The 25,979-nt window shown below is 42.1% G+C and overlaps 1 protein-coding gene across 2 annotated transcripts in view; it reads left to right on the forward strand.

Annotated features, from left to right (window-relative positions):
• LOC133561739 (CCR4-NOT transcription complex subunit 3-like) overlaps window positions 1-23,879 on the forward strand; it is a 34,374-nt gene extending 10,495 nt beyond the window's left edge. Inside the window, exons 3-18 of one of the 2 annotated variants that reach the window (XM_061915243.1) lie at window positions 3,207-3,274; window positions 3,356-3,442; window positions 3,531-3,620; window positions 3,700-3,828; window positions 3,907-4,002; window positions 8,112-8,331; window positions 8,411-8,538; window positions 11,273-11,329; window positions 14,932-15,844; window positions 15,915-16,020; window positions 16,131-16,224; window positions 16,904-17,003; window positions 21,462-21,657; window positions 21,722-21,854; window positions 21,922-22,047; window positions 23,331-23,879. In XM_061915243.1, coding sequence (XP_061771227.1) covers window positions 3,207-3,274; window positions 3,356-3,442; window positions 3,531-3,620; window positions 3,700-3,828; window positions 3,907-4,002; window positions 8,112-8,331; window positions 8,411-8,538; window positions 11,273-11,329; window positions 14,932-15,844; window positions 15,915-16,020; window positions 16,131-16,224; window positions 16,904-17,003; window positions 21,462-21,657; window positions 21,722-21,854; window positions 21,922-22,047; window positions 23,331-23,429 — 2,642 coding nt within the window. In that variant the 3' untranslated portion in view covers window positions 23,430-23,879. Of the gene's footprint in view, window positions 1-3,206; window positions 3,275-3,355; window positions 3,443-3,530; window positions 3,621-3,699; window positions 3,829-3,906; window positions 4,003-8,111; window positions 8,332-8,410; window positions 8,539-11,272; window positions 11,330-14,931; window positions 15,845-15,914; window positions 16,021-16,082; window positions 16,225-16,903; window positions 17,004-21,461; window positions 21,658-21,721; window positions 21,855-21,921; window positions 22,048-23,330 lie in introns of both variants that reach the window. The other variant, XM_061915241.1, reaches the window with a different exon arrangement.
• The last annotated feature ends 2,100 nt before the right edge of the window (window positions 23,880-25,979 follow it).

Below are 25,979 nucleotides of genomic sequence, written 5' to 3' on the forward strand. Positions count from 1 at the left end.
GGGCACATTTTTTAAGGGGGCGCTACAAAGTTATTTTTGACATTTTGTGTTCGAAACCCCGAAAATGTTTTTCCACACAACCGAACACGCTTGAGTGTTACTTTTCCATACATGTTCAGTTCCTCTATAATGCGAGTAATACGAAACTACGCCATTCCATCAGGGTCTACATATACAAGTAATACAATTTTATTGCATTAAAGGGTATGCTTGCATTATTATGATTACGTGTTAGCAATACATCAGTGCTTAATTTGGTCTCAAAATAATGTAGGCTAAGGTTGTCCCGACACCAATATTTTGGTACGGCTACCAAAATGTATTTCGATACTTTTCTAAATAAAGGGGACCACAAAAAATAGAATTATTGGTTTTATTTTAACCCAAAAAAATAAGAAACATGTGTTTCTTATTGCAATTGTGTCCTAAAATAAAATAGTGAACATACTAGACAACTTTTCTTTTAAGCAAACAAAGACTCCTAATTAGTCTGCTGACGTATGCAGTAACATATTGTCATTTATACACCTATAATTTTGTACACATTATAAGGGACAAACTGTAAAAAATTATTATTAATCCACTTGTTTTCTCTTTTAACATGTTCTATTTACACTTCTGTTAAAATGTAATAATCACTTATTATTCTCTTCTTTGATACTTTACATTAGTTGCGGATGATACCACAAATGTAGGTATCGATCCGATACCAAGTAGTTACAGGTCATATTCAAAGTCCTCATGTGTCCAGGGACGTATTTCCCGAGTTTGTAAACATAATATAAATTTTACAAAAACGAAAAAAGATTTTGTGATGCTAAAAAAATATCGATTTAATCATAGTAGTGTCGACTAAATACGCTCCTGTTCTTGATATCAGTTCAGTGGATCTCTGGTGTAGATTCACCTATGGTGTTTGTTTACATTGTGACGCCAGTGAGCTATTGTATCCTCCTACGGTGTGTAGTGAAGCATGTTTAGCTGTTCTTCGTCCTCCAGGGATAATGGTACTTGTAAGAAACTTACTTTACTTCTCGCCATGGAGACAATGTGTAGTGATTTAGAAGTAGCTAAAACACTGCTGATTGCCGTTAACTAGCCATGTCTTAAAGCAATGGTTCTCAACCTTTTTTTAGCGATGTACCCCCTGTGAACATTTTTTTAATTCAATTACCCCCTAATCAGTGCAAAGCATTTTTGGTTGAAAAAAAGAGATAAAGAAGTAAAATACAGCACTATGTCATCAGTTTCTGATTGATTAAATTGTATAACAGTCCAAATTATTGCTCATTTGTAGTGGTCTTTCTTGAACTATTTGAAAAAAAGACATAACTAAAAACTTGTTGAAAAATAAACATGTGATTCAATTATAAATAAAGATTTCTACACATATGAGTAACCATCAACTTAAAGTGCCCTCTTTGGGGATTGCAATAGATATCCATCTGGATTCATCAACTTCATTCTAAGCATTTTTTCACAAAAAAATAAATCTTTAACATCAAAATTTATGGAACATGTCCACAAAAAAATCTAGCTGTCAACACTGAATTGCATTGTTGCATTTCTTTTCACAGTTTATGAACTTACATTCATATTTTGTTGAGGTATTATTCAATAAATATATTTCTAAAGGCTTTTTGAATTGTTGCTATTTTTTTAGAATATTTTAAAAAAAATCTCACGTACCCCTTGGCATACCTTCAAGTACCCCCAGGGATACGCGTACCCCCATTTGAGAACCACTGCCTTAAAGCACCTCTTCCTGAGGGAGTTTCCAAGCAAGTAGCAATGATTGTCACACACAGACACTAGTCGTGGTGAAATGATTCTCTGCATTTGACCCATCACCCTTGATCACCCCCTAGGAGGTGAGGAGAGCAGTGAGCAGCAGCAATGGCCGCACCCAGGAATAATTTTTGGGGATTTAACCCCCAATTCCAAGCAGGGAGGCAATGGGTCCCATTTTTATAGTCTTTGGTATGACTCGGCCGGGGTTTGAACTCACAACCTACCCATCTCAGGGCGGACACTCTAACAGGGGTGCCCATAACGTCTATCGCGAGTTACCAATCGATCCCGGAGGATGTGTTAGTCGATCGCCAGCCAGGCGATCAATCTTAACCAAGACGTCACTTTCGTCACTTGATTGACATTCACGACACCTGAGGGTCTTGTGAGATGACACTGGCTGCTGTGAGCTCACTATTAAGAAAAAATGATAGACAGGAAGGCGAGAAACACTTTTTATTTCAACACATTTGCGCCGCACCTGCTGTCAAAACTCTAAAGGCCGACTGCATAGTTCTTATCTTCACAATAAAAGCGCTGCTTCCTCTTGCCTGCGCTAACAAAATAAGAGTCTCAGAAAGCTGGCGTGCACAAGCTAGCAAGCTACGGAGCAAATGGATTTCTTGTAAAGTATATAAAAACGAGTATGGAAGCTGGTCAAATAAAATACCAAAAACCAACCACTTTCATGTAGTATTGGACAGAAAGGAGGACTTTTGTTCTCCATTTGAAAATGCCGACGTTATCCGCACTTCTGTCGGATTCCAATCAATGCAAGTCATCCGAATCAGGTAATACTCCAATTTATATTCTTCTCATTATTGCATTATCATTAAAAACCTTTAATATGTTTAACAAAAACGTTAATTTAATTAGTAAAAACATAAATTATATATATGAATGAGGTAGATCCCCTCGACTTGGGTCAATTGAAAAGTAGCTCGCCTGCAGAAGAAGTATGGGCACCCCTGCTCTAACCACTCCACAGTGTTATAACTTCACCTTTATCTTTACTTTTTAGGCCCAAATGCATCCGTCTCCCTTTTCTGTCCACACTCTGTGTCTGCTTGTAAGTACTCTGTGTGTGTGCACTGCCGAACATGCTCGTAAAACCAGCAATGTTGCGACATGATGACGATGCGCTGTCATGTCCCGTAAAAAAAGGGGATAGGGAGACTGGTACTTTTTAGAGGCGGTATTGTACTGAATATGATTCATTAGTATTGTGGTACTGTACTAGTACCGGTATACCGTACAACCCTAATGTAGACGATAATATCGTTCATCCACAAGGAAACACAAGCGATGACGTTGCGACTATTGACATTTATTTGTTGGCCACAAATGTTATGGTGGTTGTTTGTTGCCCCCAGCATTGAATGACACGCACCTCTCTGGTTCTCCCTCTCTCACAGGGGAGATTGACCGATGTTTGAAAAAAGTAGCTGAAGGCGTGGAGCAGTTTGAAGACATCTGGCAAAAGGTGAGAATCTTGTCTCTTGTGCTTCTCTTGACCATTTCAGCGAACGGAAACAAATAAAAACACTGGAATATAACGTGACAGTTTATATTTCAGCTTCACAATGCGGCCAACGCAAACCAGAAGGAAAAATACGAGGCTGACCTCAAGAAAGAGATTAAAAAACTACAGGTATGGCTAAGGAGCTGCGCCACCAACGTTACGGCTGCGGTCTCCCTCAAACCCCCAACTTGCTTCTAATGTCTCCTAATCTTTCCAGCGATTAAGAGATCAGATAAAAACATGGGTAGCCTCCAACGAGATCAAAGACAAACGGCAGCTAGTGGAGAACCGTAAGCTTATCGAGACGGTACGACGCCGTTGCATCTCCTCGGGCTATTGAAGATACCTTCTCCCTGCCTCGCGTTTGACTCTTGTGTTCTGTGTAGCAAATGGAGCGCTTCAAAGTGGTGGAGCGGGAAACAAAAACCAAAGCCTACTCCAAGGAAGGCTTGGGGCTGGCTCAAAAAGTCGATCCGGCTCAGCGGGAAAAGGAGGAGACGGGCCAATGGCTGACGGTAACGCACCTTCTCTTCCCCAGGACGGAGACATTTGGACTCCGGGAAAACCTCACTGCTTGTCCTCTCCTCCTGTAGAATACCATAGACACTTTAAATATGCAGGTGGATCAGTTTGAAAGTGAGGTGGAGTCGCTTTCCGTTCAAACGCGAAAGAAGAAGGGCGATAAAGAGGTCAGTCCAGCTTTACTTTAAAAGGGGAACTGCACTTAAAAAAAGAAAAAAAAGAATATGTCCATCATTTGTAAACCCTATGTAAGACAAAAACACATTTTTGTTTTCTCTATGCATTCTAAGTTGTAATATAGGGCAAGTAAGGGGTGGCTAACAATGTGGCTAACGGGAGTACTCTATTGCAGTGATTTTCAACCACTGTGCCGCGGCAGATTATGCAACTTCACCTAATAGGTCCAAAAAATATTTTTTGCAAATCAATAATCATAATAACGGGCTCCTGATGCGGCCTTTATCCGATGTGAAAAGGTCAGTCTTTAGGCAATAAGGAGCGTTTAAATTGTCCCACAAAAAAATACAATCTGTGTCCCTTGAGGGCAGATAAATGTAATTGGGTGTGCAGTGTGAATGGGGCCACGGAGAGAGAACTAGCTTATGCGGCTTTATTGACATATTGAGCGGCTGCATCGCCTCTGAGTCTAGATCGGTGCTTTTCAACCTTTTTTCAGCCAAGGCACATTTTATGCGTTGAAAAAATGCGGAGGCACACCACCAGCAGAAATCATTAAAACACGAAACTCAATTGACAGTAAAAAGTCATTGTCACAATTGTTGGATATGACTTTAAAGCAGGGGTCTCAAACAAGCGGCCCGCGGGCCAATTGCGGCCCGCGAGACGTTGATTTGCGGCCCGCACCTTGATAAAAAAACTGAATGTTGGTACGGCCCGCGAGTTGTTTATGAATGGCGCTTTGCAGCTTAAATACTACCTCGATTTTTCCGGGAGACTTAACATTTTCAGTGCCCCCCCAGGAATGATCATTCTCCCAAATTTCACCCAAAGAACAATATCAAGGGGGCATCGTGAAGGCACTGCCTTTAACATCCTCTACAACCTGTACAAAGAGCGTACGAGCCCAACAACATGATGTATTTGACATATGTAGTCACAACTGGCGACTGCAAGACATACTTGATCAACAGCCATACAGGTCACACTGATGGTGGCTGTATAAACAACTTTGAGACTGTTAGAAATACGTGCCACACTGTGAACCTCCACCAAACAAGAATGACAAACACATTTTGGGAGAACTTCCTCACCGTAACACAACATAAACACAACAGAACAAATACCCAGAATCCAATGCAGCCTTAACTCTTCCGGGCTACAATACACACCCCACTTCTTCTTACCCCGCCCCCTATTGTAGCCCGGAATAGTTAGGGCTGAATTGGAGTTTGGGTATTTGTTCTGTTGTGTTTATGTTGTGTTACGGTGAAGATGTTCTCCCAAAATGTATTTGTCAATCTTGTTTGGTGTGGGTTCACAGTGTGGCACATATTTGTAACAGTGTTAAAGTTATTTACACGGCCACCGTCAGTATGACCTGTATGGCTGTTGATCAAGTATGTCTTGCAGTCACTTCCTTGATTCTGCGGAAATCTCTTGCAATTTGTGAATGGGCCGGCATGATGTTCGTACGGAGGGAAAGTGGACGTTAAAGGCAGTGCCGTCACAGCATGGCCTTAAAATTGTTGTCCGTATGATAACCCGTAGAATGTCTACCCCAGCAAATTGTAGGTAGGAGCACTGATATTCGGGTGTTTCCCGGAAAGGTCGCGAGTGTTGGCAAGTATATTGCTAGGGCGGGAACGTAATTCAAAGAAGGTGAATTCATTAAAAAGTGCATGTTAGATTTTTGTAAAGAAATCTTTGCTTGCGGCCCAGCCTCACCCAGTTTTTGCATCCGGTGGCCCCTAGGTAAATTGAGTTTGAGACCCCTGCTTTAAAGCATAACCAAGCATGCATCACTAGCTCTTGTCTCAAAGTAGGTGTACTGTCGTGACTTATTTGGAGTTTTTTCCTGTGTGTAGGGTTTCAGTTCTTGTCTTGTCTTTGGTGTCTTTTTCTCTCTTTTTTTTTTGGTGTTTTCCAGTAGCAGTTTCATGTCTTCCTTTGAGCGATATTTCCCACATCTACTTTGTTTTGGCAATCAAAAATATTTTTATCCTTCTTTGTGGGGACATTGATTGTCATGTCATGTTCAGATGTACTTTGTGGATGCCGTCTTTGCTCCACAGTCAGTCTTTGCTGTCGTCCAGCATTCTGTTTTTGTTTACTTTGTAACCAGTTCAGTTTTAGTTTTGTTCTGCATAGCCTTCCCTAAGCTTCAATGCCTTTTCTTAGGCGCTCTCGCCTTTTGTTTATTTTTAGTTGAAGCATTATACAATTTTTTACCTTGACACTGCCTTCCACTGTTTCCGACATCTACAAAGCTATTAGCTACCGGCTGCCACCTACTGATATGGAAGAGTATTACATGGTTACTATGCCGAGCTCTAGACATCATCGACACTCAACAACATTACATTTTGCAGACTATAATTGGTGAAAAACAATGTTCTAGATGATAAATCATGTCTCTGACCTGGATAGTAGAAGGTTTGCGGACATTACCCCAAGACCCGGAGAAATGGCGAGAAAGACATGAAAATACCTCTGTTACCAGAAACGTGTTTTTTAACCCTTTTGTGAGGATTATGAGGATCTTCGTCAACTGGAAATATATAAACATCCCATTAGTCAGCATTGCAGTGAGAGCAGACATTGTACAGTAAGTGATTTTTTTTTTTATGTTAATAGTTTGTACATCTTGTTTAGCACTTAGCAATACTGCTACATGATGCTTAGTGTTTCACTAAAGTTGGATCTGTTTAGTAAAATACGTAAATATTACATGTTATGAATTTTACTACATTCCATGTATACTTAGTGTGTAAATAAAACAAGGATGAAGGCTTTTGGATGTTTTTTACAGCACTTTAAAAGCGGAATGCAGTACTACAATTGGCTCCATTGCAGAGGTGGGTAGTAACGCGCTACATTTACTCCCTTACATCTACTTGAGTAACTTTTGGGATGAATTGTACTTCTAAGAGTAGTTTTAATTCAACATACTTTTACTTGAGTATATTTATAGAGAAAAAATGCTACTTTTACTACGCTTCATTTATCTACATTCAGTTCGCTACTTGCTACTGATTTTTATCGATCGGTTAATGCACGCTTTGTTTTGTTTCGTAAGACAGACTTTCAAAGTAGGATCTATCACATGCCTGCGTTTCACCAATCAAATGCAGTCACTGGTGAAATTTGACTCCGTTTCACCAATCACAGCCAGGTGGTCACATGATTAACTGCACTTTTCTTTTTTTATAAACCTTTATTTATAAATTTCAACATTTACAAACACATGAAAATAATAATCAAAGTAAGTACAAAAACAGTACAAGACAGTATAAAAAACGTACAAAACAGCGCCAGTGGGTTGTAAATTCAAAGTAGGTCAAATAAAATGCAAAAAAAAAATATATATAAAATAAACAAGGGCAAAGCCATAGGCTCACTCAATCTCAGTAAATAACTTAATTTTGGAACACAGCATCATCGTTTTCACAGCTTTTTGGTTGTTAGATGTAGAGTGTTTTTATGTAGAGTTCTAAATCTTTTTTAAAGGCACAAAAAACAGGTCGGGTATTGAGAAACTTACATTTATGAATATAAAACTTAGCCAATAGTATAATGAGGTTGCAAAGGTAAAATCAATTTTAAATTTTTTTTTCAATACAGTGTAAAACCAAATATATATTATTTGATATATATTATTGTTTTAGTTGCTTAAAAGATATTCCTGACTCTAAATTTGTTCATTGCTATATTAATGTTTTTGTGCATTGCTTGTTGCCGTCATCATTAAACAAACAGGTTACTCATCAGTTACTCAGTACTTGAGTAGTTTTTTCACAACATACTATTGACTTTTACTCAAGTAAATATTTGGGTGACTACTCCTTACTTTTACCTGAGTAATGAATCTCTAAAGTAAAAGTACTCTTACTTGAGTACAATTTCTAGCTACTCTACCCACCTCTGCTCCATTGTTAGCTGACATTTTCTAACATGCACGCATAAAAAAAATATGTTCTTGTCTTACACGGGGATTGTGAACGATAGGCAATATTCCGAAAAAAGTGCGGTTCCCCTTTTTAAGCATGGCGCTCCACATGTTTGCACTTGAAAAGTCATCCTCCTCTCCGTCACGCAGAAGCAGGATCGAATCGACGAGCTCAAGCGACTGATCGAGAGACATCGGTTCCACATCCGCATGTTGGAGACCATCTTGCGCATGCTGGACAACGACTCGGTGCCGGTGGACGCCATTCAGAAGATCAAAGACGACGTGGAGTACTACATCGACTCTTCTCAAGACCCTGACTTCGAAGAGAACGAGTTTCTGTATGACGACTTGGATCTGGAAGACATACGTGAGTCCACCGCCGTATGTAGCGCAGCTCTCCTTCGAGTCGCACTGCTTCAGGAGGGTGCACTTTTTTCCCGCTGCAGCGTTAGTGGCCACCTCTCCGTCGGGCCAGGGCAACTTGGAGGATGAAATGTATCTCCACTCCAGCAGCACTCCCACTTCAACCACCTCCTCCTCGCCCATACCTCCATCGCCCGCCACGTGCGCTGCAGTGAGTGCTTTCCTTTTTGCTCGTGTTGCCCGTACATACAGAAAACTTATGTCCTCAAAAGGTGGCCTGTGCTTTTATATATTTTATTACTGTATTTTCCGCACTATAAGGCGCACCTAAAAACCTCAAATTTTCTCAAAAAGCTGACAGTGCGCCTTATAATCCGGTGCGCCTTATATAAGGACCAATATTGAGCCACAACAGGTCTCACAACTATGGTAAGCAGCCGCCGATTTCATTTTCCCCCGCAGGAGAAGAAGCGCACGGTGCATGCTGGGATATATGACTGCACCAGGCCGTGCAGTTTCATTTCCATTTGTGTGTTTATGTAAAGACACCAAAATGGCTCCTATTGAGAGACATGATTTCAGGAAAGCAGGAATTGTCACTGAACTGCTAGACAACAGCAGCAACACTGACTCCAATAACGACGTCTCGAAATAGTGCAAAGCAATAACTCAACGTTGCTCAAACGTTAATGTCACACAACACACAAAATAAACATGTAAAGCTCACTTTATTAAGTTATTCCTCACCCACCAATCCCTCGAATTCTTCTTCAGTGTCCGAATTAAACATGCCACAAGAGTTCTCGCAACTGCGGTAAGCAGCCGCCTACCTTATTTTCCCTCGAAGAAGCGCGCGGTGCATGCTGCGATATATGACTGCGGGAGGCGTGCCGTTTGTGTGTTTATATAAAGACCCCAAAATGGCTCCTATTAAGAGACACGCTTACGACGCAGAGTTTAAACTCAAGGCGATCAGTCACAAAGTAGAACACGGGAATAGAGCAGCAGCGACACTGACTCGTTTAATGACGACGGCATGTTGGATGCCGTATTCGCCCAACTGTTTGATTCGAACACTGAAGAAGAACAATTTGAGGGATTCGTGTACGAGGAATAACCTAATAAAGTCAGCTTTACATGTTTATTTTGTGTGTTGTGTTGTTTGACATTATCGTTTGAGCAACGTTGAGGTATTGATATATTATTGTTTTGCACTATTTCGAGGGTTACTATTAGGGATGTCCTGTTCCAGGTTTTTGCACTTCCGATCCGATACCGATTTTTATGTGTTTATTGAATCGGGGGAAATAATAAAACAGCTGTTTATTCATTTTGGGAGTGAACGGAGTTGTCAGAGCGCTGGTTCGTAATCTATTAATAAAGTTTGATTGACCTATCTGACTGTTTTGTTGACATTCCCTTTAGTGCAGCTCCATCTAAAGGATGCATAACCTAACCCCAGCCTCTACTGTAGCATCTATTTTATGCGCCTTATAATGCGGTGCGCCTTATATATGAACAAAGTTTTAAAATAGGCCTTTCATTGAAGGTGCGCCTTAATAATCCGCTGCGCCTTATAGTGCGGAAAATACGGTAATTTATTAATTTCCTTTTATTTAACAAGGTACAAATATGCTCTTACAGACATCACACATTGGACGGTTTTGTAAGTAGGAATTATTTTAGTTATGTCAACATTATACAAACATTGCTTGGATTGATGAATGAAAAATCCATACAAGTATAAACACTATGGATGGTTTAACCTCTGGTTCAAGGCAGGAAATACATTTTCTACCCGCCACCCATGCAGTGAGCAAACTCGTCCACAACTTTGGGTCGTAGCACCAACAATAACACATCCTTTGTTCTGTCTCTGCTTGTGTTTAATTAAAACTACCGCGTTTTTCGGAGTATAAATCGCTCCGGAGTATAAGTCGCTCCGGAGTATAAGTCGCACCTGCCGAAATTGCGTAATAAAGAAGGGAAAAAACATACAAGTCGCACTGGAGTATAAGTCGCATTTTTGGGGGAAATTTATTTGATAAAACCCAACACCAAGAATAGACATTTGAAAGGCAATTTAAAATGAATAAAGAATAGTGAACAGGCTGAATAAGTGTACGTTATATGACGCATAAATAACCAACTGAGAAGGTGCCTGGTATGTTAACTGAGCATATTATGGTAAGAGTCATTCAAATAACTATAACATGCTATACATTTATCAAACAATCTGTCACTCTTAAATGCTAAATCCCATGAGATCTTATACGTCTAGTCTCTTACGTGAATGAGCTAAATAATATTATTTGATATTTTACGGTAATGGGTTAATCATTTCACACATAATTCGCACTTGGTATAAGTCGCACCCCAAGCCAAACTATGAAAAAAACTGCGACTTATAGTAAAAAAAAAATACGGTATTTGCATTATGGACATCAGTGAACAAAAAAACAATAAATTAGCTCCACCGTTTGATAAGCCGCAGGGTTCAAAGCGTAGGAAATAGCTAATGTCTTATAGTCCGCAATTTAGAATACGTGAAATACATTTTTTAGTTCTTTAGTTCAGCAGAGTGCCAACTTCGTTCCAGGGTCTTTCAGCTGCAGCGCTTATGCTGACAAGCTATTCAGATGCTTGATTTTCAAAATAAAGCATAAAGAAAAAATATATTTCAGATGTTTTGCAAACTAATTACAGCCAGTTGTGTGTAAATATTAGACAATTTACAGTATATCCTTTCTTACAATATATTACATTTAGTTAAATGTTTTTATTGTCATGGTGGTGCGCCACAAACAATTACACCAGAAAACAGCCGCTACTCTCTGCAGTTTAGTAGAAAGTGGAGGAAAGAACTTGTGTGATGCCCGTGTTCTGCGTCTAACCTCCCACAAGCCCACTTGTGTGGTAATCCTCTGCTGTGTTTCCTCCTGCAGGACAACTCCGAGGACGATAAGAAAAGGGGACGGTCGACAGACAGTGAAGTTAGCCAGGTGAGATCTTTTTCTTCTGTGTGGGAACTTGCTTTCTCTCACCCTCTGCTTACCTTCTCTCTTCCTTCACATGTTAACGACCACCTTGTTGATTATTACCTAGTTTGTTACTATAATTACTGCCATATTCATTACTACCTTGTTTATTATTACTTTATTTAAGAGTACTTTGTTATTACCTTGTTAACGACCACCTTGTTAACGACCACCTTGTTGATTATTACGTAGTTTGTTACTATTATTACTGCCATACTTATTACTACCTTGTTTATTATTACCTTATTTAAGAGTACTTTGTTATTACCTTGTTAACGACCACCTTGTTTACGACCAGTACTAGTGTACTACTTACTACCTCGTTAACTATTCCCTTGTTAATATTGCCTCGTATGTTACTATTATAACTGCCATGTTTATTACTACCTTGTTCATGATTACCTTATTTAAGTCCACCTTGTTAACGACCACCTTGTGTACTACTTATTACCTTGTTAACTACTGCCTTGTTTATTACAACCTTGTTTATTATTACCTTGTTAACGACCACCTTGTGTACTACTTACTACCTCGTTAACTACTGCCTTATTTATTATTACCTAGTGTGTTTCTATTATTACTGCCATGTTTTTTACTACCTTGTTTATTATTGCCTTATTTAAGACCACCTTGTTAACGACCACCTTGTGTACTACTTACTACCTTGTTTATTATTACCTTTTTAAGAGTACCTTGTTAACGTCCACCTTGTGTACTACTTACTACCTCGTTAACTACTGCCTTATTTATTATTACCTAGTGTGTTTCTATTATTACTGCCATGTTTTTTACTACCTTGTTTATTATTTGCTTATTTAAGACCACCTTGTTAACGACCACCTTGTGTACTACTCACTACCTTGTTTATTATTACCTTTTTAAGAGTACCTTGTTAACGTCCACTTTGTGTACTACTTACTACGTTGTTTATTATTACCTTATTTAAGGCCACTTTTTTAACGACCACCTAGTGTACTACTTACTACCTCGTTAACTACTGCCTTGTTTATTACTACCTTGTTTATTATTACCTTGTTAACGACCACCTTGTGTACTACTTACTACCTCGTTAACTACTGCCTTGTTTATTATTACCTATTGTGTTTCTATTATCACTGCCATGTTTATTACTACCTGGCTTATTATTACCTTATTTAAGAGTACCTTGTTAACGTCCACCTTGTGTACTACCTCGTTAACTACTGCCTTGTTTATTACAACCTTGTTTATATTACCTTGTTAACGACCAGTACTAGTGTACTACTTACTACCTCGTTAACTATTCCCTTGTTATTATTGCCTCGTATGTTACTATTATAACTGCCATGTTTATTACTACCTTGTTTATGATTACCTTATTTAAGTCCACCTTGTTAACTACCACCTTATGTACTACTTATTACCTTGTTAACTACTGCCTTGTTTATTACAACCTTATTTATTATTACCTTGTTAACGACCACCTTGTGTACTACTTACTACCTCGTTAACTACTGCCTTATTTATTATTACCTAGTGTGTTTCTATTATTACTGCCATATTTTTTACTACCTTGTTTATTATTGCCTTATTTAAGACCACCTTGTTAATTACCACCTTGTGTACTACTTACTACCTTGTTTATTATTACCTTTTTAAGAGTACCTTGTTAACGTCCACTTTGTGTACTACTTACTACATTGTTTATTATTACCTTATTTAAGGCCACTTTTTTTAACGACCACCTTGTGTACTACTTACTACCTCGTTTACTGCCTTGTTTATTATTACCTATTGTGTTTCTATTATTACTGCCATGTTTATTACTACATGGCTTATTATTACCTTATTTAAGAGTACCTTGTTAACGTCCACCTTGTGTACTACCTCGTTAACTACTGCCTTGTTTATTACAACCTTGTTTATATTACCTTGTTAACGACCACCTTGTGTACTACTTACTACCTCGTTAACTACTGCCTTGTTTATTATTACCTAGTGTGTTTCTATTATTACTGCCATGTTTATTACTACCTTGTTTATTATTACCTTATTTAAGAGTACCTTGTTAACGACCACCTTGTGTACTACCTCGTTAACTACTGCCTTGTTTATTACAACCTTGTTTTTATTACCTTTTTAACGACCACCTTGTGTACTACTTACTACCTCGTTAACTACTGCCTTTTTTATCATTACCTAGTTTGTTACTATTATTACTGCCATGTTTATAGTTAGGGTTGGGAATCTTTGGGCACCACATGATTAGATCCGAGTTTTGGTGGTAACGATTCGATTCCGAATCGATTCTCAAATCAAAACGATTTTTAAATCAAAGTCCATACTTAAATAACATTGGGTGCCAGTTTTATGATGAACTACATTCCTCCATAACATAGATAAACAACTCTGATCAATTTCTGTATTACTTGAAAGAAAAGGGGTTTACTTGAATAAAATGCTTCCCATAAAATCAAATCCAAAATAAGGCAACGAGAGAAGTATCCAGCATTTTTCTTTTCTAAAGTAGATGTGTACAGCAGATATAGATCATCCACATATATTATATGATTTGTTTGGGTGGCTGGACAGGGCCAATAACGAAAATTAAAAAAACAATTTCTGATACATTTTTTCTTAATCGATTAACAATCTTTACAAGTAAGAATCGCGATTCATTCGAATATCTTTTTTTTTTTTTTTTCCACCCCTATTTATAATGTCTTCAAAGTGTGCCGTTTTTTTACTAATATAGGGACTTTTGTTGAGACTAGAACAGTGGTTCTTAACCTGGGTTCGATGGAACCCTAAGGGTTCGGTGAGTCGGGCTCAGTGGTTCGGTGGATGTCAAAACACACCCGACTCATTGTGTAAATAAAAACTTCTCCCTATCGGCGTATTAAGGATATGGCAACAATAGAAGTCAGACTGATTTGCAGGTGTGTAATTTGTTGTGAGTTCATGCGCTGTGTTGTTTGAACAAGGTGATGTTCATGCACGGTTCATTTTGTACACCAGTAAAAAAAACATGGTAACACTTTAGTATTTGGCACATATTCACCATTAATTAGTTGCTTATTAACATCCTTATTAGTAACATATTGGCTCTTAACTAGTTATTATTAATTACATATTAATGCCTCATTCGGCATGGGCTTATTATAACCCTAACCCTCTAAACCATACCCTAACCTGAACCCTAACCATATAACTCTAAATGAAGTCTTTGTTACATAGAATATGTTTCCCTAGTGACCAAAACCCCCAAATGAGGTCTTTGTTACTATGTTACTTTGTTACACCCCATCCTAAAGTGTTATCAAAAACATATAATAACTTTGTTTTGAATTTGTTAAAAATAGGAGGGTGCGGTGGATGCGGATATGAAACTGGTGGGGTACGGTACAACCAACAAGGTTAAGAACCACTGGGCTAGAACCAATTATTCATGTTAACATTGATTCTGGAACTTGTTGGTTTACCTACCATGTTCTAGAACCAATTAGTTGGTAAATGGAGGTTCCATTGTGCCTAGTTTACTGCTGCCTTGTTGTTTCTCACACGCTGATCTCTGTCTTACTTTCCAGTCGCCCGTTAAAAACGGCACACCCTCTCTGCTCTCCTCTTTCTCCTCCTCCTCCACCTCCGGCTCCTCCTCCTCCTCCTCATCGCTGGTGTCCATGGCGAGCGTGGTGGGAGGCGTGCCTGTGGTGCCGGCGAGCGGTGGCCTAATCGGGAGCTTCAGCAGTGCCGTGCAGCAGCATCAGCATTCGCCCGCAGCGCAGCAGCAAGTGCAGCAGCAGCACCAAGCTCCGCCACAGAACCACTCGCAGCAGCAACCCCCCCTCTGCAAACCCTCAGCACCCTCAAACAGCGCCCCCAGTCCGCCCAGCAACCTGTTACTCCCGGCATCCAGCGCCCCGTCTCTGCCCGCGCCCACCACGCCCATTTCTTCAGCTGCCAATTCACTGTCTCAACCCACGTCTGCGTCCAGCAGTCTGGGACTCGGGCTATGCTTGAGCTTAGGCAAAGGTGGCCTCACGGGGACCAGCAGTGCCAACCAGGCGGGTTTAGGACTGGGCGGCCACACCACTACACTGAGCTCCATGGCGGGGCTCATTTCGGGGTCCACGGCCACCCCTTACGCACAAGCGGCGGCATCGAGCAGCTTGAGTATGAGCAGCAGCACGCCGTGCAGCCTTTCGGCAGAGAGCAGCGCCTCCGTCAGCTCGTCCGGCTCCAGTGGAGTCACCAGCAACGGGGCGGCGACAGGACTCTGCCTGCTGGGCTCCAGCCCGGCCCACGGCTCGCTGAGCGGGAGTATTCTGAGTTTGGTTTCCGGACAAAATGCTTCCCCCGCCACATCTCAGGGGCCCCAGAGTTCCGTCTGCGCTTCTTCCAGCGTGGTCGGCATGATGGGAGGCGGTGTCGGGATGGTCGGCGGCGTGAGCGCCGCGCCTCCCAGGCCTCCTAGTGGACTCAAGCAAAATGGAAGCACAAGTATGTCAACCTTTCTGCTTGGTGACTGTCACGGAAGTCCTGTGTCAGAATGTTGCACTTCAACCCTCAGGTTACAGCGCTGTGGTGGCGGAAAGCTCCGCAGAATCAGCTCTCAGCACGCCAAGCCAGTCTCAGAGCAGCCAGCCCTCGTCTCTCAGCTCCTCCACCAGTCAGCCGTAAGTTTGTTCCTTCTCCGCGCTTCCTACCAGGGGAAAACCTGCGCTTTCTTCCCATGCAGGTTAGACAACGGCCCCACTTTAATCAGCTCCATCACTTTACCCCCCAGCTCCCCGTCACCTTCCTTCTCCGACAGCACGCCTGGCGGGGGGAACCTCCTCAACGGGCCCCACTCCTACACGCAGGCCTCAGAAGGCCTCAAGGTAGACATTCTTTCCATGGTTTACCGTTTTGTTGAGGCAGAGACGCTGCTACGTTGTTTAATCAGCATGTGAAAAATCGGCCATGTGTGTTGTCAGGTTCAAACACTGATGACATTTATTAAACGAGACATGAAGCAAAGAATTAAACAGAGACAGAATTAAATTTGGCTCGATTTGAGCTAGGCTTGTACGCTTGTACAGTCTCCAGCCCGCTCTGTCGAAAGATTGTACGCCACCTCTTTTTATTTGGACTTTCCCTGTTTACATAAAACAGCTGTTTCTAAAGGAATGGGGGGGGGGGGGGGGGGTATGTAAACAACCATTGTTTTCGGTCATATTAACACAAAAGAAAAAGATGCCTTGAGCTTGGACTGGTCCTGGATCGAGCTTGGGCAGGTCTCGGATCAAAATAGATAACCCCTCCTGTCTCCTTCCATCGTACACAATGGAATTTTACAAGCCTTTGGCTTGGTACACTAAAGACAGCCTATGTCTGTTTGCCCGAAAGTTTCCAAAAACGGAAACTTCTGTGATAACTTACAAATGATTATTCGAACGTGTGATTCGAGATCACAATCTTTTTAGTGATTAATCGTGCCAACCTACTTCTATGGTTGTCATCACGCATCAAAAGTCAGTAACAAAGCTTCTCACCTCTGCTCTCCTGTTCCCTCTTCAGGCTCCAGAACCCCTCATTTCCTTGAAGGCAATGGCAGAGCGGGCGGCGCTGGGCTCAGGCCTGGATGGAGAGATTCCCAACCTGCACCTAACAGAGCGAGGTGGGAACAAGGCTTCACCCTCTAAACTCTCTCCATGTTGTGCTTTGTGGCAGCGCGTGTGTGTGGTGGTCAGGGCTGGCAAAACTTGCTGGCTTCGTTTTCCTTTGTTTTTGTGTTGGTTGGCTTGTTGGGTGTTGCCCGGACCTGCCCTCGCGCTCTGCCACACCGTCCTTCGCACCCGGTGTCGTGCTGTCGTCTGGGTGTGGGGTTGTCCCTGGGACGAGGGCAGACCTGGGAGTGAAGTGATTGGCTGGTTCTCGGTGGACGGTGGGTTCCATGGCTGAATCTCTGCCACACCGGCCGGTGTATGGTTTTGTTAATATATACCGTAATTTCCGGACCATAGGGCACACCGGATTATAAGGCGCACTGCCAACAAATGGTCTATTTTTGATCTTTTTTCAAATCAGTGGCCTAGTGGTTAGAGTGTCCGCCCTGAGATCGGTAGGTTGGGAGTTTAAACCGCGGCCGAGTCATACCAAAAAATGGGACCGATTGCCTCCCTGCTTGGCACTAAGCATCAAGGGTTGGAATTGGGGGTTAAATCACCATAAATGATTCCCAGGCGCGGCATCGCTGCTGCCTACTGCTCCCCTCACTTCCCAGGGGGTGATAAAGGGGATGGGTCAAATGCAGAGGACAAATTTCACCACACCTAGTGTGTGTGTGACAATCATTGGTACTTTAACTTTAACTTTAATATTATGCGCACCAGCATTAATATCTCTGCATTTTACGCTTCTCCACCTACTTATGAACACATTGTAATATTCGGCATGTTAAACATTCTGCAATTGCAGACTGTCCATCAGAACAGGTTATGAAGGAATCCACAATAGTGATGGTCCTATTGTGTAGTGAAGTGTAATTACAGGATGTGGGCTGCAGAGGGCAGTGGCAGGCATGCCTGCAGCATTAAAGCTAGTCTCGGTGGTAGCGAAGAAGAAGAGAAGATTGTTCAAAGACAATCTTCTTCCTTCATGTCGCCGCTGCCATGACAACACACTTCATTTCAACACAGCTTGATAAGGCATCGTACACCCTGGACAAACTGTCACCCAGAAAAGATATTTGAACATCAACTAGTGAGGTATTTACTGGGGCTGCGAATCTTTGGGTGTCCAACGATTCGATTCAATATCGATTCTTGGGGTCACTATTCGATTTAAAATCGATTTTGTTTTTCAACTCAACACGATTCTCAATTCAAAAACGTTTTTTTCCCGATTTTAAAAGGATTCTCTATTCATTCAATACATAGGATTTCAGCAGGATCTACCCCAGTCTGCTGACATGCAAGCAGATTAGTGGATTTTTGTAAGAAGCTTTTATAATTGTAAAGGACAATGTTTTATCAACTGATTGCAATAATGTAAATTTGTTTTAACTATTAAACGAACCAAAATATTGGAACCAGTGTGTTGTCAAGCTTATGAGATGGAATGCAAGTGTAAGCCACTGTGACACTATTGTTCTTTTTATTTTTATTTTTATAAATGTCTAATGATAATGTCAATGAGGGATTTTTAATCACTGCTATGCTGAAATTATAACTAATCTTGATACTGTTGTTGATGATAATATTTTTTTTTTTGTTTCTCTACTTTTTGTTTGTTCTGTGTCATTTTTGATTGATTGATTGAAACTTTTATTAGTAGATTGCACAGTTTAGTACATATATTCCGTACAATTGACCACTAAATGGTAACACCCCAATAAGTTTTTTGTGTTTGTGTCTCCTCTCAATTGCTCTGTTTATTGCAGTTCTGAGTGTTGCTGGGTCAGGTTTGGTTTTGGAATTGGATTGCATTGTTATGGTATTGCTGTGTATTGCTTTGTTGGATTGATATAAAAATAAAATAAATTTTTTTAAAATGAGAATCGAATCTGAATCGCACAACGTGAGAATTGCGATTCAAATTCGAATCGATTTTTTTCCTCACACCCCTAGTAATTACATTATTTTCTTCTACCTTTTCTGAGAAACTGCATGTTCCAAATGGATACAAAACATGTCCACTAGGGAGGACACTGCTTCTCATAAAGTCAAAGTTGAAAGACAAAGTAAACATGACAACATCATGGTTACGCTGCATGTGTACTTTGTCACTTCATAGGCACGCAACTGTTGTCTTTTTTTAAGAGTTGCTTGAAACTGGATAAATTAAATATTCTTAGCGAGGGACTTGTTCCACATTTGGTAAGTGACAGTAAGTTTGGGCTGTGTCCGAGGTTGCTCTGGCGTAGTTAGTGGATTGTGACTCAAACAATAAACTATGTTTCTAGTAGGGCTGCGAATCTTTGGGTGTCCCACGATTCGATTCAATATCGATTCTTGGGGTCACGATTCTATTCAAAATCGATTTTTTTTTTTTTCAATCAACACGATTCTCGATTCAAAAACGATTTTTTCCCTATTTTAAAAGGATTGTCTATTCATTCAATACTTAGGATTTCAGCAGGATCTACCCCAGTCTGCTGACATGCTAGCAGAGAAGTAGATTTTTGTAAAAAGCTTTTAATTGTAAAGGACAATGTTTTATCAACTGATTACAATAATGTAAATTTGTTTTAACTATTAAACGGACCAAAAATACGACTTATTTTATCTTTGTGGAAATATTGGACACAGTGTGTTGTCAAGCTTATGAGATGCGATGCAAGTGTAAGCCACTGTGACACTATTGTTTCTTTTTTTTAATTTTTATAAATGTCTAATGATAATGTCAATGAGGGATTTTTAATCACTGCTATGCTGAAATTATAACTAATATTGATGCTGTTGTTGATAATATTCATTTTTGTTTCACTACTTTTGTTTTGTTCTGTGTCGTGTTTGTGTCTTCTCTCAATTGCTTTGTGTATTGCAGTTCTGAGTGTTGCTGGGTCAGGTTTGGTTTTGGAATTGTATTGCATTGTTATGGTATTGCTGTGTGTTGTTTTGTTGGATTGCTAAAAAAACGATTTAAAAAAAAAAAAAGAGAATCGATTCTGAATCGCACGTGAAAATCGCGATTCAAATTCGAATCGATTTTTTTCCCACACCCCTAGTTTCTAGATTACTAGAATGGTCATGAATTAGAGTTGGATCACGGTGATCAGCTGGAAACATATGTCCTCCATCAAGCATGGTGACAATATCTGTTAGGTGTTACGAAGCAACGCTACTTGGTATAATCCTGCACGGGACAATCCTCTTTAATCATTTTAAAAAAGTGATATTGAGATCAGATGCTATGAAAAAATAATTTGTAATAATTTTTTCTGCCATATCGCCCAGGCCTATGTTTCAGTCGTTTTCCAAAATGGAATAAATTCATTTTTGTCCACAAATACTAAGATACAATGCCCTATAATGCAGACGTGTCAAACTCATTTTAGATGGGGGGCCACATGAAGAAAAATCACAGCACGATAACTTATAACTAAAAACAACCTCAGATTGTTATTTTTGTTTAAAAATAGAACAAGCACATTCTAAAACACTCTTCCGGGCTACTACCAAACCAAGGCACTGCAGGCCCCAGTCCAGACAGAGATGCAGTTGCTCTATGTAGAATGTGCTGAGAACGGGGGGAGGGAGCTGTGCTCTTTTCATCCCACGTAAAAAGTGCATGCGCTGCTGAGCTCTTTTTTTACAGGGACCAGGTAATATTGTCCGTTCTGTTGCTTCTAGTTCCTATGCTTGTTACCTTTTTTATTCCTGTGCTAAGTTTTGCCTTAGCTATCTTTAGTTTGTGATTTGTTAGGAATAAATAATTTTCCTTACCTTTGCCCCCGGAGTTTCCGTCTGCATCCTGGGAGAACAACCCACGTCGTAATATTAAGTTAAAAGTTAAAGTACCCACGATTGTCACACACACACACACAATTGGTGTGGCTAAATTATTCTCTGCATTTGATCACCCCCTGGGAGGTGAGGTGAGGTGAGCAGTGAGCAGCAGCGGTGGCCGAGCCCGGGAATCGTTTTTGGTGATTTAACCCCCAATTCCAACCCTTGATGCTGAGTGCCAAGCAGGGAGGTAATGGCTCCCATTTTTATAGTCTTTGGTATGACTTGGCCGGGGTTTGAACTCACGACCTACCCATATCAGGGCGGACACTCTAACCACTAGACCACTGAGTAGGTATGCGTTGTAGTCTAGCTACCTATAGCTCGCTACTGCCGCCAACCATGCTTTTATAGAAGTGCTCATGTATCCATCAATCCATCCATATATTTTCTACCGCTTGTCCCTTTTGGGGCGGTGGGGGTGCTGGAGCATATCTCAGCTGCTTCAATCCTAACCTATAATAATAATCCCAACCTAAACATAACCTTAAACCCTAATCCTAACCTCTAAAAAAATTGAGTTAATAATTACCTACCAGAGCTGAACTAGGTGTCTACGTCCAGTGCTGGTAGACGGCCACCATGTACTCCACCTGGTGCAATGACAGTTTGTACTCTCCCCGCAGACATCTTCTCGTCGTCGACGGCGCCCGGCACCCCCGCCGCCCCGCAGCCGTCCGTGTCGGAGGTCAACATCCCGCCCTCGTTGGGCGTCTGCCCGCTGGGCCCCACCCCCCTCCCCAAAGACCAGCTGTACCAGCAGGCCATGCAGGAGTCGGCGTGGACGCACATGCCGCACCCGTCGGACTCGGAGCGGATCCGGTGAGTGAGGAGTCTCCGCAAAAAGGCCCGAATCCACCTTGATGGTTTTGTGTTCCTCCTGAAGGCAATACCTGATGAGGAACCCCTGCCCCACCTTGCCCTTCCACCATCAGATGCCTCCTCACCATTCAGACTCCATCGAGTTCTACCAGCGACTCTCCACTGAAACGCTCTTCTTCATCTTCTACTACCTGGAGGTAATCATCATCATCATCCTCATGATGTGCGCTGTGATCCTCCTCATGGCTGCTGTCGCTCCCTCAGGGCACCAAGGCTCAGTATTTGTCTGCCAAGGCGCTGAAGAAGCAATCATGGAGGTTTCACACCAAGTACATGATGTGGTTCCAGAGGCACGAGGAACCCAAAACCATCACTGATGAGTTTGAGCAGGTGAAATCATTTATGACAAAAAATATCTTCATTACTTTTAGGGCTGGGGAAACTGAAGTGTTTGATATCGCTCCACATCTACAAGTATCGACATTTCCTATCACTTGTGGAATTTAAGCACCGGGAGAAAAATATTTGACATGTACATGCGGAAAGTATTCACAGCGCTTCACTCCTTGCTTATGTCAGCCTTATTCCAAAAGGGAATACGTTCATTTTTGTCCTCAAAATTCTACACACAATACCCTTTAATGACGTGTTTTGTCAGAGATTCTTTCAAATGTATTAAAAATTTAGGTAAAATGTACATAATCATTAGGGTTGTCAAGAGGCGGTATAGTACCGAGAATGATGCATTATTATCGCGCTACTATACTAATATCGGTATACTGTACAACCCAAAAGTTTGCACCTGAAAGACTCTCAGACCAGGAGAAACTGAATTTTCTGGTGTGATGAGACAAATATGGAAGTCTTTGACGTGAATGTTGTCAGTAAAGAAAAATCCATCAATTAGTTTTAAAAGCCACAGGATTTAAAGTGTAGAAAAAATGTAGCCGTCTATAGTCCGGAATTTAGGTGAGTCATTTCAATAAAACGGTCACTAACTGAAGTAGAACATGGGCAATACATTTATTTTAGGTGGCATTAAAAATCACTGAATTAGACTTGCTGAAACCGACCGATAAAACCATAACACAATCACTTACAGTACAATGTCTGCTCTCACTGGGATAAAGACTGATGGGATGTTTAAATCTTCCCCTTCACTTGAACGATTCATCAGAATCCTCACAAACGCTTCAAAAAACATAAGGTGCCGCAAATAGGCCTCTTTTGGCATCTTGCTGGCCATCTCCAGGTCTAAGTTGGATGTCAAAGTTGACCAACTTGTGGGTTTATGTCCACAACCTTCTACTAGCCAGGATCTACAATGAACTTTCACCAATTCGGAGGCGATGCAGCAGCTCAGTATGTCAACATAGCGTGTCATAACAACACTACTAAAAGTAGTTCCTCTGCGTTAGCGCTTACAATAACAAAATGTCTAATACTTGTCAGTATTGTTGAATGTATTTTGGAGGGCTTTATAGTATATGTAGTAATAGTCTACTGCCATCGTTAGCCTCATTTCAGCACTTAGAATGCATGAAAATAGATATATTTCCTTGTCCTCCATAAGGATTGTGATTGACGTTCCACAAAAGTGCAGTTCCCCTTTTAGGAAAAGGAGCGCTTGATTAGCTGGCCCTAAGTCCCGTTTGGTTGCTGTGTGCTTGCAGGGCACTTACATTTACTTTGACTATGAGAAATGGGGCCAGAGGAAGAAGGAGGGCTTCACCTTCGAGTACAGGTACCTGGAAGACCGAGACCTGCAGTGACGCCCCCGACACGGAGAGACAAAAGAAAAAGTACTGCTGTCCACATTCCCAGACTGAAGTCCAAAAGTGTGGCTAGAGATTGTGATGTGTAGTAGAAAGGTGTCCCTCAACATGGAGGCCGGTGTGTGTACAGGCTGGCGTCTCACATCCCAGCAGAACGCCCTGTGGACTCACCCGCTCGCAGGTGTGCCCCGTCCGGAGCCGTGCATGTTTCACCTTTTCTTTTCTCTTTTCTCTTTCCTTCTCCGGAGCCCGGGAAGTCTTGCTCTTGTATTTCCTGTCAGCTGCTGCTCCACCACGGGGACCTTTCTCTCCAGACCCTGTGATGCCTGTTGAACATAGCCAGCGCTTATCAAAGTTTGATATTTGTCGGAGGGTGAGCGCAGGGCCTCTCCCTGTGCCAGGGACAGCGTCCGTATTGGACTTGGATTAAATTGCTATGCAATTGAAGTGGTCTCTGACTCCCTCTCTTTACCCTGATGATGTTTGGGAGACACACCTGGGCACCTGTGACTCTGCACCTGCTCAACTTGTGTGGAAACGCTCGCCTTTTGGAAGCTCTTTGTGGCCTTTGCTGAGGTCGGCGTGTTCTAGGAATTGTCAACAAACCTAGAAACTTCTCCGCTCGTCTGCTCACAGATCCACCGTGCAGTGCAGATGTCTAACATTTCAATAAATACTCAGCAGAGTTTGTGTTCACTATAAAACTACATTTATTGACATGAGTAATCCAACCGGACTTCAATCTTCACCATGTTGGAGGAATAGTTGTGCTGTGCTTGGGCCTGTGGGTGGACCATCTCCAACCCCTTGTATGTGGGGGTGGACCACTTCCAGCCCCTTTGGGTGGACCATCTCCAGCCCCTGTGTGTGGGGGTGGACCATCTTCAGCCCCTGTATGTGGGGGTTGGACCATCTTCAGCCCCTTTGGGTGGGCCACCTTCAGCCCCTGTGAGTGTGGACCATCTCCAGCTCCTGTATGTGGGGGTGGACCATCTTCAGCCCCTGTATGTGGGGGTTGGACCATCTTCAGCCCCTGTATGTGGGGGTTGGACCATCTTCAGCCCCTGTATGTGGGGGTTGGACCATCTCCATCCCCTGTATGTGGGGGGTGGACCATCTCCAGCCCCTGTATGTGGGGGGTTCGACCATCTCCAGCCCCTGTATTCTGGGGTTGGACCATCTCCACCCCCTGTATGTGGGGGTGGACCATATCCGCCTCTGTATGTGGGGGTGGAATACCTCTAGCCCCTGTGGGTGGACCACCTCCAGCCTCCGTGGCTGGACCATTCCCATCCACCGTGGCTGGACCATTCCCATCCACCGTGGCTGGACCATTCCTATCCACCGTGGCTGGACCACCTCCAATCCCCGTGGCTGGACCACCTTCACCCCCTTTGTCTGGATACCTCCAGCCCCTGTGGGTGGACCACCTCCAGTCTCCGTGGCTGGACCATTCCCATCCACCGTGGCTGGACCATTCCTAACCCCTGTGGCTGGACCACCTCCAACCCCTGTGGCTGGACCACCTCCAACCCCTGTGGCTGGACCACCTCCAGCGCCTGTTGGTGGGCCACCTTCACCCCCTTTGTCTGGATACCTCCAACCCCCATGGGTGGACCACCTCCATCCTCTGTGGGTGAGGATGGACCATCTCCAGACCCCGTGGGTGGGGGTGGACCATCTCCAACCCCCGTGGGTGGGGGTGGACCATCTCCACCCCCTTGGTTGGACCACCTCCAGCCCCCATGGGTGGGGGTGGCCCATCTCTAGCCCCTGTGGGTCTTCCCTCCGTTTGTCACAATCTGCTTCTGCAGCGACCTCTGGTGGCACAGAAGAACATTACATCACAACAACACTTTTAAACGCATTTCAGGGCAGGGACATCAGTTGATGCCATTTCATTTCAAATCAATCATACATATGTATATGTGTGTATATATATATATATATATATATATATATATATATATATATATATATATATATATATATATATATATATATATATATATATATATATATATATATATATATATATATAATGTGTATATGGGCTTCACGGTGGAGGAGGGGTTAGTGCGTCTGCCTCACAATATGAAGGTCCCTCAGTCCTGGGTTCAATCCCAGGCTCGGGATCTTTCTGTGTGGAGTTTGCATGTTCTCTCCGTAGATGTGTGGGTTCCCTCTGGGTACTCCGGCTTCCTCCCACTTCCAAAGACATGCACCTGGGGATAGGTTGATTGGCAACACTAAATGGTCCCTAGTGTGTGAATGTGAGTGTGAATGTTGTCTGTCTATCTGTGTTGGCCCTGCGACGAGGTGGCGACTTGTCCAGGGTGTACCCTGCCTTACGCCCGATTGCAGCTTAAATATGTGCCAGCGCCCCCCGCGACCCCAAAAGGAAATAAGCGGTAGAAAATGGATGGATGGATATGTGTGTGTGTGTGTGTGTGTGTATATATATATATGTATGTATATATATTTATATATACATTATATATGGGCTGTCAAAGGATTCAAATATTTAATCGTGATTGATCGCATTTT

The sequence above is a fragment of the Nerophis ophidion genome, linkage group LG11, assembly GCF_033978795.1.
Source record: "Nerophis ophidion isolate RoL-2023_Sa linkage group LG11, RoL_Noph_v1.0, whole genome shotgun sequence".
NCBI lineage: Eukaryota > Metazoa > Chordata > Actinopteri > Syngnathiformes > Syngnathidae > Nerophis > Nerophis ophidion.